Source organism: Protopterus annectens, chromosome 13.part0 (assembly GCF_019279795.1).
Source record: "Protopterus annectens isolate FY-2018-M chromosome 13.part0, PAN1.0, whole genome shotgun sequence".
Lineage (NCBI taxonomy): Eukaryota > Metazoa > Chordata > Ceratodontiformes > Protopteridae > Protopterus > Protopterus annectens.
In genome coordinates, this window is record NC_056747.1 from 656,650,790 (window position 1) to 656,667,051 (window position 16,262).

At 42.9% G+C, this 16,262-nt stretch overlaps 1 protein-coding gene across 2 annotated transcripts in view; it reads left to right on the top strand.

Moving 5' to 3' along the window:
* YWHAE (tyrosine 3-monooxygenase/tryptophan 5-monooxygenase activation protein epsilon) overlaps positions 1-16,262 on the top strand; it is a 958,490-nt gene that overhangs the window by 100,996 nt on the left and 841,232 nt on the right. For both annotated transcript variants that reach the window (XM_044054341.1, XM_044054340.1), the window contains exon 2: positions 15,160-15,359. In XM_044054341.1, coding sequence (XP_043910276.1) covers positions 15,160-15,359 — 200 coding nt within the window. The remainder of the gene's footprint in view (positions 1-15,159; positions 15,360-16,262) is intronic.

Here is a 16,262-nt window from a genome sequence, read left to right on the forward strand (position 1 = left end):
GCAGATGCTATCCAGTTCGGACATCTACATTTATGGTAGGTACAAAACTGTACTTTATGGCACCAGTGGTTTTGGAGCAGAAACTGAACTCAGAGCTTGTACATCTGGAACTGATCGAGAAACCTCCGCAAAGGCATTTTCCATTCAGTGTTGGCAGAGTCCTGAGCAGTGTTCATTGCAGTCTTCGGCACCATCTTGGTGTTGACTTCAATATGTCAGCACGGGTTGAGAAGCCCACATTATTTTATGTAAATGGCACTGAGGAAATTTCCATTGTCCACTTCAGTGGCGTGTAATGCTAATATGGTTGGTAGTCTGCATTGATGGACCTCAGATTGGGGTTTTTCAGGTCACTGAAGGGATGCTTACTGCTTCCACAACAGCTTCACAACCTCCAGCAGCGTCTGTCCTGCCCCATAGGCATCTAGCAATCTGCTTCTCAGCTTGATCAGGCCTCCCAAGGTCAGGACAATACCTGATGCCTTTTAACAACCAGTGTAGGTTTATTTTAGACTCTTGCACCCCCCCGTGTTAGTGTATGCAAGAGGGGGGTGTGCACTCGTCCGTACAGATTGTGTTGCATACAACACTGACTAATTGAGATGCTCCCTCTCAATTCCCTCCCAGATGCTCCACATTTTGAGGTGCATCATTCTACACGGCTGGCAGGTAAAGGATATAATTTGGCTGCTGGGAGACATGGTAGGGTCCGGGTTATTTTTTTATTTTTCAAATCTCTTCTCTGGAAACGTGAGTAGTTGGTCCAGCTAAGGATAGGCAGTGCTGGACCAAAGGGGATCACTAGTGGATTCTTAAATTGTAGTAGCAGCTGCTACCAAGGTAAGTCTGATGCAGTGACTGTCCATAATTTAATAAGGAGTCTGACAGTGGGGGGAAGCAGGATTGCACCATCGACACAAAGATGTCCTGTACATTGTCAAATCTCTTGGCGAGATGTCTAGATCAATGGGAACTAGACTTGCACTTCTGGGAGTTTTGCCTTGAGGTAGTTGAATTTTCTTGCACATGAACAGCTTTCAAAGATATGCTTATAGGAGCAAGCTTTTAGACTGAGGAAGCTGCCCACACGAGTCTAAAACTGTAGCTACTGTGTTTGTGAAGCTTTACAAACCTCCATGTGGCTGTTTTAATGTTGCTGCTTGAGTGGCCCATGCAGTGGGTACAGGCATCAAGATGTGCCATATTTGGTAATACTGGTGGTGTTTTTGCAGACCACTTTTAAGATGTCTTTTGTAAGTTGTACCTCTTTGGTCCTTCAGTGAAAGAAGGTGCTGAGGTATGAGTGGTGGTGAAGACTGCCACTGGAGTTAAATTTGTGACTTCTCAAAGATCTTACAATGCGAAATCGAAGGGCCCACAATCTTGAATTAGAAATCCCAGCATCAACCCTTTGACACTACCTCCCCTAAGGTGGAGTCAAAGGTGGCCCCTCCAAGATATCCCTAGCAAAATTTGGGATACAAGGTGCCCTTGTGAATGGTTAGTGTCCCTGAAGGCTTGCCTGAATTAACCCTTCTGAGGCAGTTGAGGAGGGGGCATGCATTCTTCACCCACCCATGTAGTTGGCTGTCACCCAGTACTCCTGGGTGAGAGAATATTCAGGGTCTCTAATATCCTTTTCCCCTATTTGCTCCCAGCTATTACTGATCCATACCACCAATGGAAAACTAATGGAAACCCTTAGAAAAAAGGCCACGCAGGAGTTCCAGCAGTCAGGGGGTTGGGAATCTAAAGCCCCCCCCCCCCCCAGACCTCATGACAGTTCTGGATTGCAGTCTTAAAGCTACACATCAAAAAAATATCTCCTTTTAGAATGCTTACTGGGCTGTTTTTCTTCAAGACAGTGCAAAAATAAACTATTGTGTAGGCATTTATTGCCATCAAAGCAGCAAAAACATCCAGGAGATTCTGTGCTTTCAAAGCCCTGCCCTTCGGCCTCATACTACAACCTCCAGGGGGAGCTATTAATGCACGAGTTGTTGAAGCCCATCTGAATCTAAAGACCTGCATGTTCCTGTATTTAACTGACTTTCCAGGCTTGTAACATCTAGGATAAATCTCTCTAAAGAGACTACTTGTTGCAGCTCTGCCTGTCCTTTCAGGCATCTCTAAACTGAATACTTCAAATGGTGTAGTCTGTCTTCTTACAGATAAAAAGCCTAGGTTCTTGGATCTTCCATACAACAGCTTTTGAACCACCACTTTGTTGCTGGTAATGGAGGCGATCAAATATTTTCTGTTAAGTTGTGGGTACTCGGTCCTGTGATCTGTTTTCAGACACCATCCTTTAACACAGAATCATAACTCTATTCCTTGTAAGACTAGTTTTAAAAATGGTGGTTCTCTTCCTCTGTCTTGAGGGAGATTTTAGCCCATGGAGAAGGGAGGACAAGCTTACTACAGATTCCTTCAGGGGGGGGGGGGGGCGCATTTGAAGAGATGTGGAATTTGACACTGCCAACTTTTATATCTGGTGAGAAGGGCAGTCATTTGGCATGGCATAGGAATTCCAGGACCTTTCATATCTGCAAGTGATTGCTGTTCACGTATACGTAGTGTGGTACTTCAGCAAGAAGGAATCCACATAATCTTTTTGAGAGGCTAAGATGGTTTTGCAATGGACTACTGCTTTTCCTTTTTTTTTTTTTTTTTTTTTGTTGGTTGTCTTGCAGGCAGGTTCGGCTGTTTTTTTTTTTTCCTGATGTTTCATGAGTGGTCTTAATCCAGTGTTTATCGTACACTCAGTTCCTGTGGCCAGCCTTACTACAATCTTTTGGCATCCCCCACCAACACAGTGCAGCAATTGCTTTGCTTTGATCCCTCCAGAGGGGCAGTTCCCAAAGACTGTAGACTGTGCCCATTTCCAATTCTCTGGCTTTGTTTGACAAAGCACCCATAAATTCTAGTTACCCATCCAGTCTAGTCTGTCAGGTCAGCCTCACTTGAACTTGCCCAACCTAAAGCAGACTACATTGTTTCACTAGTGCCAGTGATGGCCAAATATCCTTTCTTTTCAGTGTAGTTCGTATTCTGTATACTTCACACAGAATCCACTCCTATGGCATCACAAGCCATTGATGGAAGGATTTCTGAACAGGTGACCATTTGGATTTGCATGATCTTTCTTTTTAAAGATTCCAGTTAGTCCAGGTGGAGTTCAGTTTGCTTTATCTGATTTCTGTAGTGTTTTTTCTGTAGTCTTCCATAGCTCGTGTAAAGCTCCTTTTTTATGTAAAAGCCTCTGTTCTCTCCTAATGATGACCTGGTTCCACATCAGGACCTCAGTTTTTTGTTTTAAGCTTTAACAAAATCCCTATTTGAGCAAGCATCTGTCCTGGAAAACTGTTTTTTTGGGGAGAATTTCCACGAGTTCTCAACTGCAAGCCTGGTCTCTCTAAGTTGGTGTCCCTCTGAACTAGTCTTTCTGCCCTGCATACCCACCAGAGATTCTAAAGAGTAATCTCCTCAATCAACTGGTTTGCTGCCCTACTTGGGCAATACCAACTGTGGAGAGTACATTCTTCACAGCCTAGACATTTAGAGGCTGTTGATATTCCTAAGTTAAGACAAACTTTCACGAGACTTGCATCATCCCAATCTCTTTGGAACAAAGATGTCTTTAAGGTTGCCTTGTCTAGATTGCGTTCTGATTGAATGTCCTTTTAATACTTACCAAAACAAATGTCCATGTAGAATGAGTTTCTAGTTTTGCAAGGTCAGTTTGCTGCTTCTGCCTTTTTCATGGATTTCAGTGCGGCTGAAATTTTGCCACAGCAACTTGGTCTGTGTTGCATACCAGCTTGTCCTGATCTAGGGTTTTCTTTGGGGCAACTGTTCTTAATGGGATCATGACAATGTAGAATTTATCTACTTAGATCTCTTCATCCTAGTTTGTCGCCCCGTTTCCAGTCTTCATTTTTCAGAGGACCTGGCAGATGGTTTGGTAGCACATTTCTCTTGCATTCTTTCAGATGTGTACTGTGTTAAGCAGCAGTCCCTCTGAGGAACTTGGTAGCGAAGTAGGTAAAGGAAGGGGGGGGATCTTAAAGGAGCTATAGGCTTGGAGGTTTAGTATGACCAGATCAGGTCCGACAAGTGGCTCTGTAGCAGTTTGTCTTGGACCTTCTTTGGTGAGAGTCCTGCATTATAGTTAAGTGCTTAATCTTTGCGAAAGTAAGAGTCCTTTTTCACTGATTCATTCTGTACCTTTCTGCCTAATCTTCCTAGGCCATTGCTGTGTCTCCTAACTTTAACTGCTCCTATTGTACTATTTTGACTTGCCCAATCCATTTTTCAAGCACAGAGATATCTATTTGGAAGCCTGGGAGGGTTAATCCTGTAGGCAGCTTCTTCAACCTCCATTTAAAGAATTTTCTACTATTGCTAAAGTTTCATGTTCCAGTCTGTTCAGTTTTTGTACACTTTTTTTTTTTTTGTCAAGCTGGAAGGATATAGTATCTTGTTTAATTTAACCTTGGTTGTAAAGTTCCCATAATATCGTGATATGGAGGCAATGCTAAACCACCTTTCACTGCAGAATCAGACTACCAGTTGACTTTGGGATGCTCTTTCCCATAGAAATCTCATTGTCTTGTGTAGAGATCCAAAGACGTACCTGGATTGCATGAAAATGCTTTGCTAACAATGTTGGGGGTGGAGGGGTACAGTAAAAATGTTCATCATGCATACAGCTGCAGTCCTCACACTTGGGTTATCCTGCCGTCAGGCGGGTCCTCGGTTGGCCGAATTCCAAAGTCTAGGTCCGGCATCGGTTGTCACTTCTTCCCTGACGTCAGTGCGGCAGAGGTATAAGAGGCAGCAGACTCCATTTTCTTCAGTCTTTCTTGCCGCGTGGTGCCCGAAGCAGAAGCAGTTCGCAAGTGCCGGTCGGCCAGCTCCTGAGATTTAAGAACAGTATTTCAGCCGAAGTCTTCTTTAAAGCCAAGTACCCCCGGTGGGGAAACTTTTCTTGCCTCGGACCGATGTCAGACAAAGTTAATTGCATTTCTTGTGGGAAGCAAATACCGCACAAGGATTTTCACTTTGTATACCTTGCTTAGGGCCAGACCACGACCGTCTCGGCCTGCCGTTTTTGTGCTAGGTTCAACAAGCGCACTAAGCGCCGGGCGGAGTTCGCCCTTCATTATTTTGGCAAAAAATTGAATTGTGTTGTCGGATACACAAACGCCAGTTTTAGGCAAAAGACGCAAAGACAAGGACCGATATCTGAGGTCTGCACAGAGTACTGAGACCACGCTTAGGCAGACTACCGGTTCTCAGCGAGGTGCCTACGCAGCCCCTGACTACCGATGAAACTATTTTACCGGTGACTTCAGTACCAGAGGTCGCAGGTTCCTCTGTCTCCATTCCCACTGCAGATACCGACGCCACTCTTGGCGGGGAAACCGTAAATTTAGTGAGGCCTGCCACTTCTGAAGGCGTCTTCAGGCCTACCACCTTCTCTATTAAATCCTTCACTAAATCTAAAGCTGCAATGAAAACTAAACAGGGTCCTCAGATCTCTCAAGGCCCCATGCCTAAAAAACAGATGCTTAAAATGGCTGAGGATTTGATAACTCATCAGGGGTTCTCAACCCCCCTCAGACAAAAGACCCAGATTGGAGGAAGACTACCCTTCCTCAGACCAGGCTTCTATTACCTCAGACCATTCTGAGGACCAGGATTACACCTATTCCCCTTTGAAGACTCAGAGGGAATAGACTCCTCAGCATCAATCTCCCCCCCCCCCCCTGAGGACTACTCTTGGGGAAACCCTGCATACATTGAGAGAGCACTTCCACTGGGAAGGCCAAGATTACTCTATTCCAAGAAAAGGCTCAGGGAATTTCTACTGCTCCCCCAGCATAGGCCCCTGGCTATCCCACCTGTTTTAGATATTTTGGATGATGTGTATGCAGAAGCCAGTCTTAATCCAGACTCTTTACCTCCAGCCCCTGTTAAACCAGACTGGTATTACCGGGTTCCTGATTCTCACCAGTTCCTTTATAAAAGCCATACTGCTGACCCAGAAACAATTTCACAGGGTCTCGACGGGATTAAGGCCTCTACTGCTAAAAACCCTTTACCTTCAGAGAGAGATTCCAGAGCATTAGAAAGGTGGGGGGAAAAGGTGTACACATCAGCCACTTTAACCATGAGGCATTAAACTGTCAATTTCATATGTTAAAGTACCAACAGTTTTTGTTATCTCAGCTGAAAAGCAAAATGACACAGAACAACCAGATTTGAAAGTTGCAGGATTTGTTGCATGGTGCAGAGCAAGTGGGTAAACATACCTTGCAGTGTGGTTTTGATGCTTTAGAGGCCTCATGTAGAGCTGCTGTCACGGGGTCTGTCATATGTAGACATGCTTGGCTCAGAGCAAACCTTACCAGATCATGTCAAAGCAAAGTTATTAGATGCGCCACTTCAAAAAGATGTATTGTTCGGTGTTAAAGCTGAGGAGGTTCTAAAGAAAATGGAGGAAAAAGCTAAATCTATGCAAACAGTTTTGCAGGTGCAACCTCCATGCTTCAGCAGAAACTGGCCTTCAAAAAATTGGTCCTTTCCAGCCACGGACAGACCTCAAAGGGGCAGATATAGACGCCCAAGGGGTAGAGGACAATCTCAAGGATCTTACAGAGCTAGACAGTGGCAAGCACCAACCCCAAGAGGTGGAGAAGATGGACCACAGTCATTTTAGAGAACGGACACAATGACTTCCCCCTATGCCTGCCAAACAAAGCTATAATGGCAGCACCTTTGGGTGGAAAACTGGCATTTTCAAAAAACTGGCACATTGTTACAAAAGACAAATGGATTCTGGACATTATAGACAGAGGCTACAGGTTCCACTTTCATACCCTTCCAAAAATGAGAGGCTTGCCAAACCTGCGACAAAATCAATGGGCAGAGGCACAAAGACAAATTTCTGCTCTCATAGATATGAAAGCAATTCAAAAGGTACCTGCAAAAGAACAAGGTCAAGGCTTGTATTCCAGACTATTTCTGGTACCAAGGAAGGACAAAGATTGGAGACCCATCTTGGACCTATCTAACACATCTAGAGGTACCAAAATTCAAGATGCTCGCATTACAGCAGCTTCTTCCCATGCTGGGCAAGGAGTCTTGGCTGGTAATGTTGGACCTCAAGGAGGCATACCTGCATGTCCCTATCAGACAAGATTGCAGAAGATACCTCAGATTTCTTGCAGGTTCAACCCATTACCAATTCTCTGCATTGCCCTTTGGCTTATCTACTGTGCCCAGAGTGTTTACAAAATGCCTGGCATCAGTAATTGCCTTCTGCAGACAACAAGGAATACAAATCTACCCATATCTGGACTGCCTGATCCAAGCGGACAACAAGGACATTCTGTTGCAGCATCTGACGTTTGTAATAAAACTGTTAAACTACCTGGGATACAGTGAACAAAAAGAAATCAAAACTAATACCTTCTCAACAGATAATTTTCCTGGGTGCCAGCTTAAATACAACAACCCAGATGGCCAGACGAGCAAGGGCAACTTTCTCAATACTTCAACAAAATGGCAACTTCAACCAGACTAACTGCAAGGAAAGTCCTGCAGACTCTGGGGTTCATGGCATCTTGCATCCTACTAATGCCATGTGCAAAGCTGCATATGAGGAAACTTCAATGGTACCTGAAAAAACTTATGGTCTCAACACAGCCACAGCTTGGAAACAATTATACCACTCATTCCATGTCTTCAAAAGGAATTTTTGTGGTGGGCTCAAGCATGCCAAAGAAACGCAGGTCACCCTTGTGTTTACCTCAAGCAACTCAAATCACAACAGACGCCTCCGACTACGCCTGGGGAGCACACATGGCAGATCAGTGCATTCAGGGAAAATGGTCCCAAAAAGAGAAGCACCTACACATCAACCAAAAGGAGATGCTAGCCGTGCAAAATGCTCTTATGACCTTCAAGGACCTACTGCATCCAGGCCAGCTATTAATAAGGACAGACACCACAGTCATGTGGTACATAAACAGGGGGGAACTCATTCATACCCCCTGTGCAGGCAAGCCATGACCCTGTGGAACACAGCACTGGAATTACAAATTCAACTACAGGCACAATTCCTGCCAGGGAAGGAAAACGCACACTGGCAGACAACTTGAGCAGAAATATGACAGACCCACACGAATAGAAGTTGCATCCTCAAGTCTTCTCAAAGAACTCTGGCATGGGGACAGCCAGACATAGATCTATTTGCTACCCACAAATTACCAGTTGGAAAAATTCTGTTCAAGGACCTATCATCCACAGGCCTGGAAAGTGGACGCACTCTCAATTGGACAACATTGACAGTCTATGCCTTCCCGCCTCTTCTCTACTGACCAAAGTTCTATTAAAAGCCAGAGCAGAGAGGCCACAAATGATTCTCATTGCTCCAGACTGGCCACGACAGTACTGGTATCCCCTCCTAAAGAGCCTGTCACACTCACCACCATGGATCCTACCTCTAGTTCCTCTTCTGTTGTCCCAGCACAACTACAAAACCCTTCACAGCCAGCTCAAAACCTTAAATCTAGCTGCATGGAGAATACCTTAATTTCCCAACAGACTCCTCTCAAGGAGGTACAGGATGTCATCTTGGAGGCCAGGAGACCCTCTACTAGAAAAACCTACTCCAGCAAATGGAAACGATTTTGTTCCTAGAATCAAGAAAAGGGCCAGAATCCTTGGGTAACAAATATACCTCAAATTTCTCAGTACCTAGCTGAGATGTTAAACAGTGGCCTTTCCTTCTCCAAGATCCACGCTTTAGCCATTTCTGCACAATACAATACAGATCCTCCTTTATTCTCACATCCTCTATTAAGGCAGTTCCTCAGAGGGGCAAAAAATGTAAAACCCCCACGGAAACCACCAGTCCCAGCTTGGGACCTCAACTTCGTATTGGAAAAGCTGACCCTGCCTCCCTTTGAGCCGGCTTCTTCAACAGAACTACAATACTTGTGGAAAACGGCCTTCCTTCTGGCTATCGCCTCCAGCATGCAGGGTTTCGGAGCTACAGGCCCTCATGGCTGTGCAACCATTCATCATTTTCCATCAGGACAGGGTTTCCTTACGAACCAACCCTACCTTCATGCCAAAGGTAGTATCCAGTGTAGCTTTGAATCAGACTATATTCATTTACCTTCCTTTTATCCAAATCCACAGAACAAAGGAGAGGCTACTACATTCCTTGGACATTCACAGGCAACTTCGTTATTACTTGGACAGAACAAAGTAATTCAGGAAATCTGAGCAGCTCTGTGTCCTATGCTACAGGTGCTCAAGGAAAGGCCATTTCCGAACAGACCATTTCAAAATGGATAGCCCACTGCATACGCTTTTGTTTTTCATTTCATGGAAAATCAGTGCCTGTATACATCGGATCCCACTCAACAAGGGCTACAGTTACCTCTGCAGCTTTCCTCGGGGGTCCCTACCAAGGACATTTTGGAAGCAGCTACTTGGAGTTCAGTGCACACTTTCTCCAAGCACTACCACCTTCCACTATACTCAAAATCTAGAGCGGGCTTTGCCACAGCAGTCCTGCAGGGCATCCTAGCCCCTCCTAGTTCCGCTTAGTACCTACCACCCTTAGCTTTGGGATTCTACCCAAGTGTGATGACTGCAGCTGTATGCACGATGAACATAGTACAGTTTTGTACCTACCATAAATGTAGATGTTCAGGTGCTCATACAGCTGCAGTCCAGGTTACCCTTCCTCCATCCCCTCTTAAGACAGGGCTTATGACAAACACCTTTATCATACAACCTTTATCATACAACCTATTTGGGGTATTCCTTTATGGTGTATTTGCTTGCAACTACTGTTTTGATTTATCTACATTGCATGTTTGCATAATATTATGTTTTGCCTTCCTTCTGGGGGCACCTGACATCTGGGGCAAGAAAAACTGAAGAAAATGGTGTCGGCTGTCCCCCCCCCTTTTATACCCCCTGCCGCACTGACATTGGGGAAGAAGCGACGACAACAGACGCCGGACCTAGACTTTGGAATTCGGCCGACCGAGGACCCGCCTGACGGCAGGATAACCCAAGTGTGACTGCAGCTGTATGAGCACTCTAACATCTACATTTATGGTAGGTACAAAACTGTACTTTTTCATGGCTTGAATCTGGGTCAGTTAATGCATCCCATCTGTGTATCTAATTTTAAAAATCTGTGTTGTAGTCCAAGTTTCTATTCTAGTCTTCAGGTCTAATTGCTACCCAGTTGTCATTTTGTAAGATTAGGCTACTGCTGTATCTGTTCAGTTTCTTGGGTCATGATTCCCACTGGTGGCCCTTTTTCTTTTTAACTTTGAACCCTGAAATTCCTATGAATTATCTTTTCCAGGTTAAACATTTGAAATGCCTCTCGGTCTGTTTGCAAAAATACACTGGCATCTGTAAGCAAAGCAGTTTCTTGTCTTTACCAGTTCCACCCTTTATTACTGTCTTGTCTTACCATTTGTGCTAATGGTTCCAGGTAGTAACTTTCCGGCAAGTTCCAGTGCAAGTTTAACTTTTGTCACTTCCGTATAAATCTCCTGCACAAAGTGTAAACTCTGAGTTGTGTTCTTTTTAATTTCCTATAAATAATCCCAAGATATCCAGTCAAATCCTTTCTGTACATATAGACCTGATCTTTATTTTTTGTCGGGAAGGTCTAAAGTGCCCACTTTCAGCAGAGGCATAGGGGGAGAAGCTCCAAAATAGGGACTGACATTTTTGATGCTGTTTTTTTGTGGACTGTAGTTAAATTTTATATTGGTCACTATTTACCCAGCCTTATCAGTTTCTACAAAGCCATATTAGTCCGGTCCAGTAACTTTTGATGGTAATTCTGGCTCCTGCTCTGCTCCAATCTCAGCATTTCTTTTTATTACTCTCTCCTCTCTGCTGCTACTGTGTGTTTCGCTCCCGTTCTATTCTAGACTGACTTCATCGCCTTTATTGGACCTCACTTTTTTTTTTTTCTCTCAAATTCTCTCTCCCCCCTTCTAACCATTTTTTTTTCTGTCTCTCATCTATGTTGTTTCCCACCTCTTTCCTTTTTCCAACTGTCTCCTACCTCCTACTACTAACCATTTATATTATACTTCAAACTGATAATATATTTTTCACTTCTCTCGTCCTCCTTTATTTTCTTTTTTTGCCTTTTCCTTTACTATACACTTATTAAAAAAAAAAACAACACCTTTTTAACACTTTTTTTTAAAGAATTCTCTGCTTTTTCCTAATACCTAATTTGTTATCATGACTACCAACTTCTAATATTTTTTTTTTTTTTTACTTTGTATTTTAGATACTTGAGCTTATCTCTTAGCCCATAACTAAAAACTTTGTTTCTCATCTACTCTGACTAGTCACCTCATTACATATGTTGTTAGTAATATTTTAATAATTTTTTGAACTGTATATATTGTCTTATTCTGATGTGTTTTTTTTCTCTCCCTCTGCTGAAAATGGACATGTATCCAGCCAGACTAGCCCGGTTAACAAATGTAAAATAAAAAAATAAAAAAAAATAAAATAAAATAAATAAATTCTGCTAACTTGACCAAAAAGTCACGAGTAAATGCTCATAGTTGAACTGAAATTGGGCTGTATAATCCTGGCTATATCCTCTCCCATGAGTCTAGAATTACCTTTTATATTTGTTAACATCTTGTACCAGATAAGATTTCTTTATCCCTGCTTGCACTCCATTTAATCCTGGGGTGACATGCCCCTTTTACATTTTAACTCGTCTGTTCCTCCCCTGTAGGTTTAATCAGTTATTCACTTCCCCCTTCTGTTTTTATGTAAGTCTGTATACGCATATTATCTTTTCAGATTTCCAACTTCTTGTTGGTGTGCCCCATAAAGTAGTTGCCCAATGGTTATTTTTGTTTTTCCTCCCTCTGAATCCTTTTTCCCTTAACTCATTTCAGCATCATTTGTACATTATGGCTTTTATCAGGAGTTCATTGGTGTAAAACTTTTCCCACCTTCTCTTCTGTAGTTTCACCTCCCTTTAAAGTTGAGTTAATCCATTGTTAGCTCTTCCTCACATCAGTTTAATTGAATATTGCTGCTTTTAACTGATCGGTAATCCAGTTTTTAGGAATTGCCCATATTGCTTCTTAAATTCTATAGTGATAGTTGGATGACCTGAAAATCTCCTTTTTGATAAATATTCATGCCTCCCTTATTAAATTCTCCAGCCGTGATCCGCTGTTTTCTTTAGTAATATCTGCCCCAATATATTGAAGACGGTGTTCTGTCTGTCCTCAGTCGATTTGTACCCCCATTTCATAATAGACAAAATTCCAGTCCCCTCCCACAAATGCAATCCCTTTTTGTTTGTGGTGGTGGTGTTTCCCGGTTAGGGGTCACCACAGCAGAACTCCGGTCCGCTAATGATTGGCAGTAGATTTTTATGTACAGAGTTGCCAGCCCTGCCGTACAACCTTCAACGAAGGTATGCCCATTCATGCATGTCTTCACACAGAAGACGCTTTAGCTGAGAATCTTAACAGGACAACGTCTTACTGTGAGGCGACAACGCTACTGCTGCAGCACCACCACCACAGTAAATGCATAAAGTTCTAAAGTTCTTTTTTGAAACCTGCATTGGTACAGAGTATATTGATTAGTATCTTTCCCAGCATCTTCTCTTCTGTTGCCATCTGAAAACTTCTGGTAACTAGTAGTAGTCTGAGCCATGTAGAGGTAAGACATTAAAGCCCTAGTTTTAGGCCCTCGTGCTTCTCCGTGATGCAGCTTTTAGCTTCCTTGCCTCAGATTCCAGTTCGATGTGGAGTTTGCATGGGTTTCTTGGGTTTCTTGTATTCCAGAGAACAGCAGTGTCAACGCTAGCCATCTGGCAGTGTGAACCTTTGCTGTAATGTCACTGAAGTGACACGACATCTTGACCCTGTGTGCAAAATGGGAGAAGGGGTGACAAATGGCTTCATCTCTCCATATGCTTTTCCTGGAACGTAGCTACTTGCGTTTTAAATTCTAATGCTATTTTCATTTGTTGGTGCAGCCTTTAACACTCAATACCACTAACTTTTTAAATGCACACTATTGAGCTAGATTTGCAACACACCAATCTTTGCATTTTGTAAGCATTTTTCTCTCTGGCAGTTTTGCTGTTCAGGAATTCAGTAACAGCTCATCGGGTTGTTCCTCAGTCTAGCATGTTCATTCTACAACAGAAGTTTTCTGAAACTGACCCATCCTGCTCTTTCTCCTGCTGCAACTACCAGCACTGGAAACATCCTTTGCACCCTGAATTGTAAGCATTTTAATATGGTGATTACTGGTAACTTATTTCTCATGTAAAGTTTTAAATTTTAAACTTTTAGCTAGATTTTGTGACTTCAAGGAGAACAGCACCCACAGACCTGGCTTCATCAGGGTTTGGTGTTTCATACATTTTAACACCACTCTGGGACTATTTACAGGTTTTAAAATGTTTTTATATGTAATGAGTCTGACCACATGGAGTCTGGCATCTTGAAATAATTCTGGTTTAGTCTGTCCCGTAATGCGGTGCTTAAAGTCATGCATGCCTTTCTTCCTGAAGCTCCTGCCACTGCTTTGATTTTACATGTGCGGTGGTGGTGCTGTGGTAGCGTTGTCGCCTCACAGTAAGATGCTGTCCGGTTCGATTCTCGGCTAGAGTGTCTTCTGCGTGGAGACATGCATGAATGGGCGTACCTTCGTTGAAGGTTGTGCATCAGGCCTGGCAAGCCGGTATGTAAAAAAAAAAAAATCAACTGCCAATCATTAGCGGACCAGAGTTCCTCTGTGGCGACCCCTAACCGGGAAAAGACGAAAGACACAAACACTGCTGTCTTTCATTCCTTTTAAGTAACATTTCATGTCATTCATTGACCACTTAAAACAGTGCAAATGCCACAGAACAGACTTTCAAAAGTGCTTTTTAGAATGGCCAAACTGCAGTGTTTTTTGAAGCCTGAATTGTACTACTTTGGTTTCCCACCCCCCATTCACACCCAACTTCCTTAGCTGTCTAAGTGCTAAGGGTAATTTGAGATGTTACCACCTGTGACTTGACGGCTCACAGCATGAGACTTGACTCGTTCTAGCCTTTACTTTCTGTATGGGTAAGGAAAGGACCAGGCAGCTAGGACATCACGCCATGGGTGGGCTTTTAGGAAGGTTGTGGAAGTGTCAGTTTGGGGAAGGAATTGGCCAGAAAACTACCTGTATTCTTGGGTGTTTACTCCAATGCATTGGAGACTGCAGCAAGCTTTATCAGAAGTGAAACCACCACACTAGAGTAAGGTACTGTTCTAGTGGAGAAAGTAGATTTTAAAAAGTGTTTTACATGCTGTATTGTTATAGCAGGGACAGTAAATGGGGAGAGCGGACAGAGAAGTTGAGCATTTAACAGAATCCCATTGCCTTTTCAAGTGAAGCATGGTATTTTTGAGTTGCACAACATTTATATTAGTTGCCTGCTGGCAGTTTGTACTTTATCGTCAAGTTTATTTTTGTAGCCCATTTCTTGCTGTGCTTGCGTACTTCCTCAAATGTACTTGGCTTCCTTCATCAATGTTACATATGTTAACAGTCTGCAGGTTATACATTGCATTGTGGTGAAACGTTTGAGAGACTAGCCGATTGTTAAACTGGACTCTGAACTGTTGAGCCTGTTGGGAGTAGAAGTCTCGTCTTGGTGTGACCTTTGCCTAAAGGCCTTTATGGGGAGTTTAATGAACTGATATCCAGTGTGTCAGTTGTAAATATAATGTAAACCGGATCCCATGGCTGAACAGTCCCAAATCTGACACTGCATTTTGTACACTTGGCTGCCCTGACACTTGTCATTTGTCCTTTCATTAGTTTCACATTGCTGCACGTAATAAAAGCTTGTAATCTCAGGAATAGCCAGAATATATACAGAAAGTTATTTGAGGGCCCTTGTATGAAGACTTTGCATACTTGTATTGACTTGTGCGTCTGTATACATTTTATTTGGGGGGGGGGGCAGGTAACTACCTACACAAGTAGTGCTTTTTTTAGACTTCAGGGTTCTCTCTGTCCCACTTAACTTCTATGTATTTCAAATTAACTATTTTTTTCCTTCCTCAGAAATGGTTGATTCAATGAAGAAAGTGGCTGCCATGGATGTGGAGTTAACAGTGGAGGAGCGGAATTTGCTTTCTGTCGCATATAAAAATGTGATTGGAGCTAGGAGAGCATCTTGGAGGATAATCAGCAGTATTGAACAGAAAGAGGAAAATAAAGGAGGAGAGCACAAAATTCAATTGATCAAAGACTATAGATTTGCGGTAAGGGTAATTGACAGCTTACCTAGAATTTACATTTTGTATAAAATGTTAGTATTTTGGTAATGTGTATTTTGGGTGAGAACTAGTGGGGTTTGTCTCTGTCTTGATGGAAAAGCTGACTCAAATTTCAGCAGTGGGTTATCTGCTCAGACCTTTGTACAGATTTTGAAGCTCTTCGGGTCTGGGGCTTTGACTCCTTCCTTACCCAGAATTCCTTTAACTTAATCTGAAATTCAGATGTTGGTAAAGGCTCTATTTCTGTGTTTTGTAGTTCTGTTTGCTACTTTCATAGCATTCCTCCTACCTAGAGAATTTCCTTGTGGTTATTTGTGTGCAATACATTTTGTAGTTTGATTTCCTTTAGTATTTTGTCTTGGTCCTAAGTGTGTCCTCGTTCTTCATAGATGTGTAGAGTTTTTAGGGTTTTTCTAGATATAAAATTGTTAGGATTGCAGTTTGTTTAGATCATTGCTTCTAACTTTTTGGAGTGTTTTTCCTAGAGTTGTGATGGCTGATGGCCAAGGATTTAAAAATTAAACTGGTTACACTCCTGTCTTAATGGTGCTGGACATCTCTGTACTGTCAGGCCTGTACTTCATTCAGAGAGTACGTGTGTGAAACTGTTAAAGGTTCCCCACCCCGGTGATCTGATGTACTTTCTACTGGCTTCTCTCCCATGAACAGAGACGAGAGGCCCAGGGCTAAGTAGAAAGAAATGGGCCTGTGACTGGGTGTAAATAGGTTCGCTTAGCAAGACTCATTTTGATTAGAGGCAAAATGACAGGCAAAAAGGAAGTTGTCTAGTGTAGAAATGCCATATAGGGAAGGAAACTGCTAATGCCACACTTTACAAAACAGTCTTACTACTACCATATTTTGGGGAAAAAAATGTGTGGGTGGGAT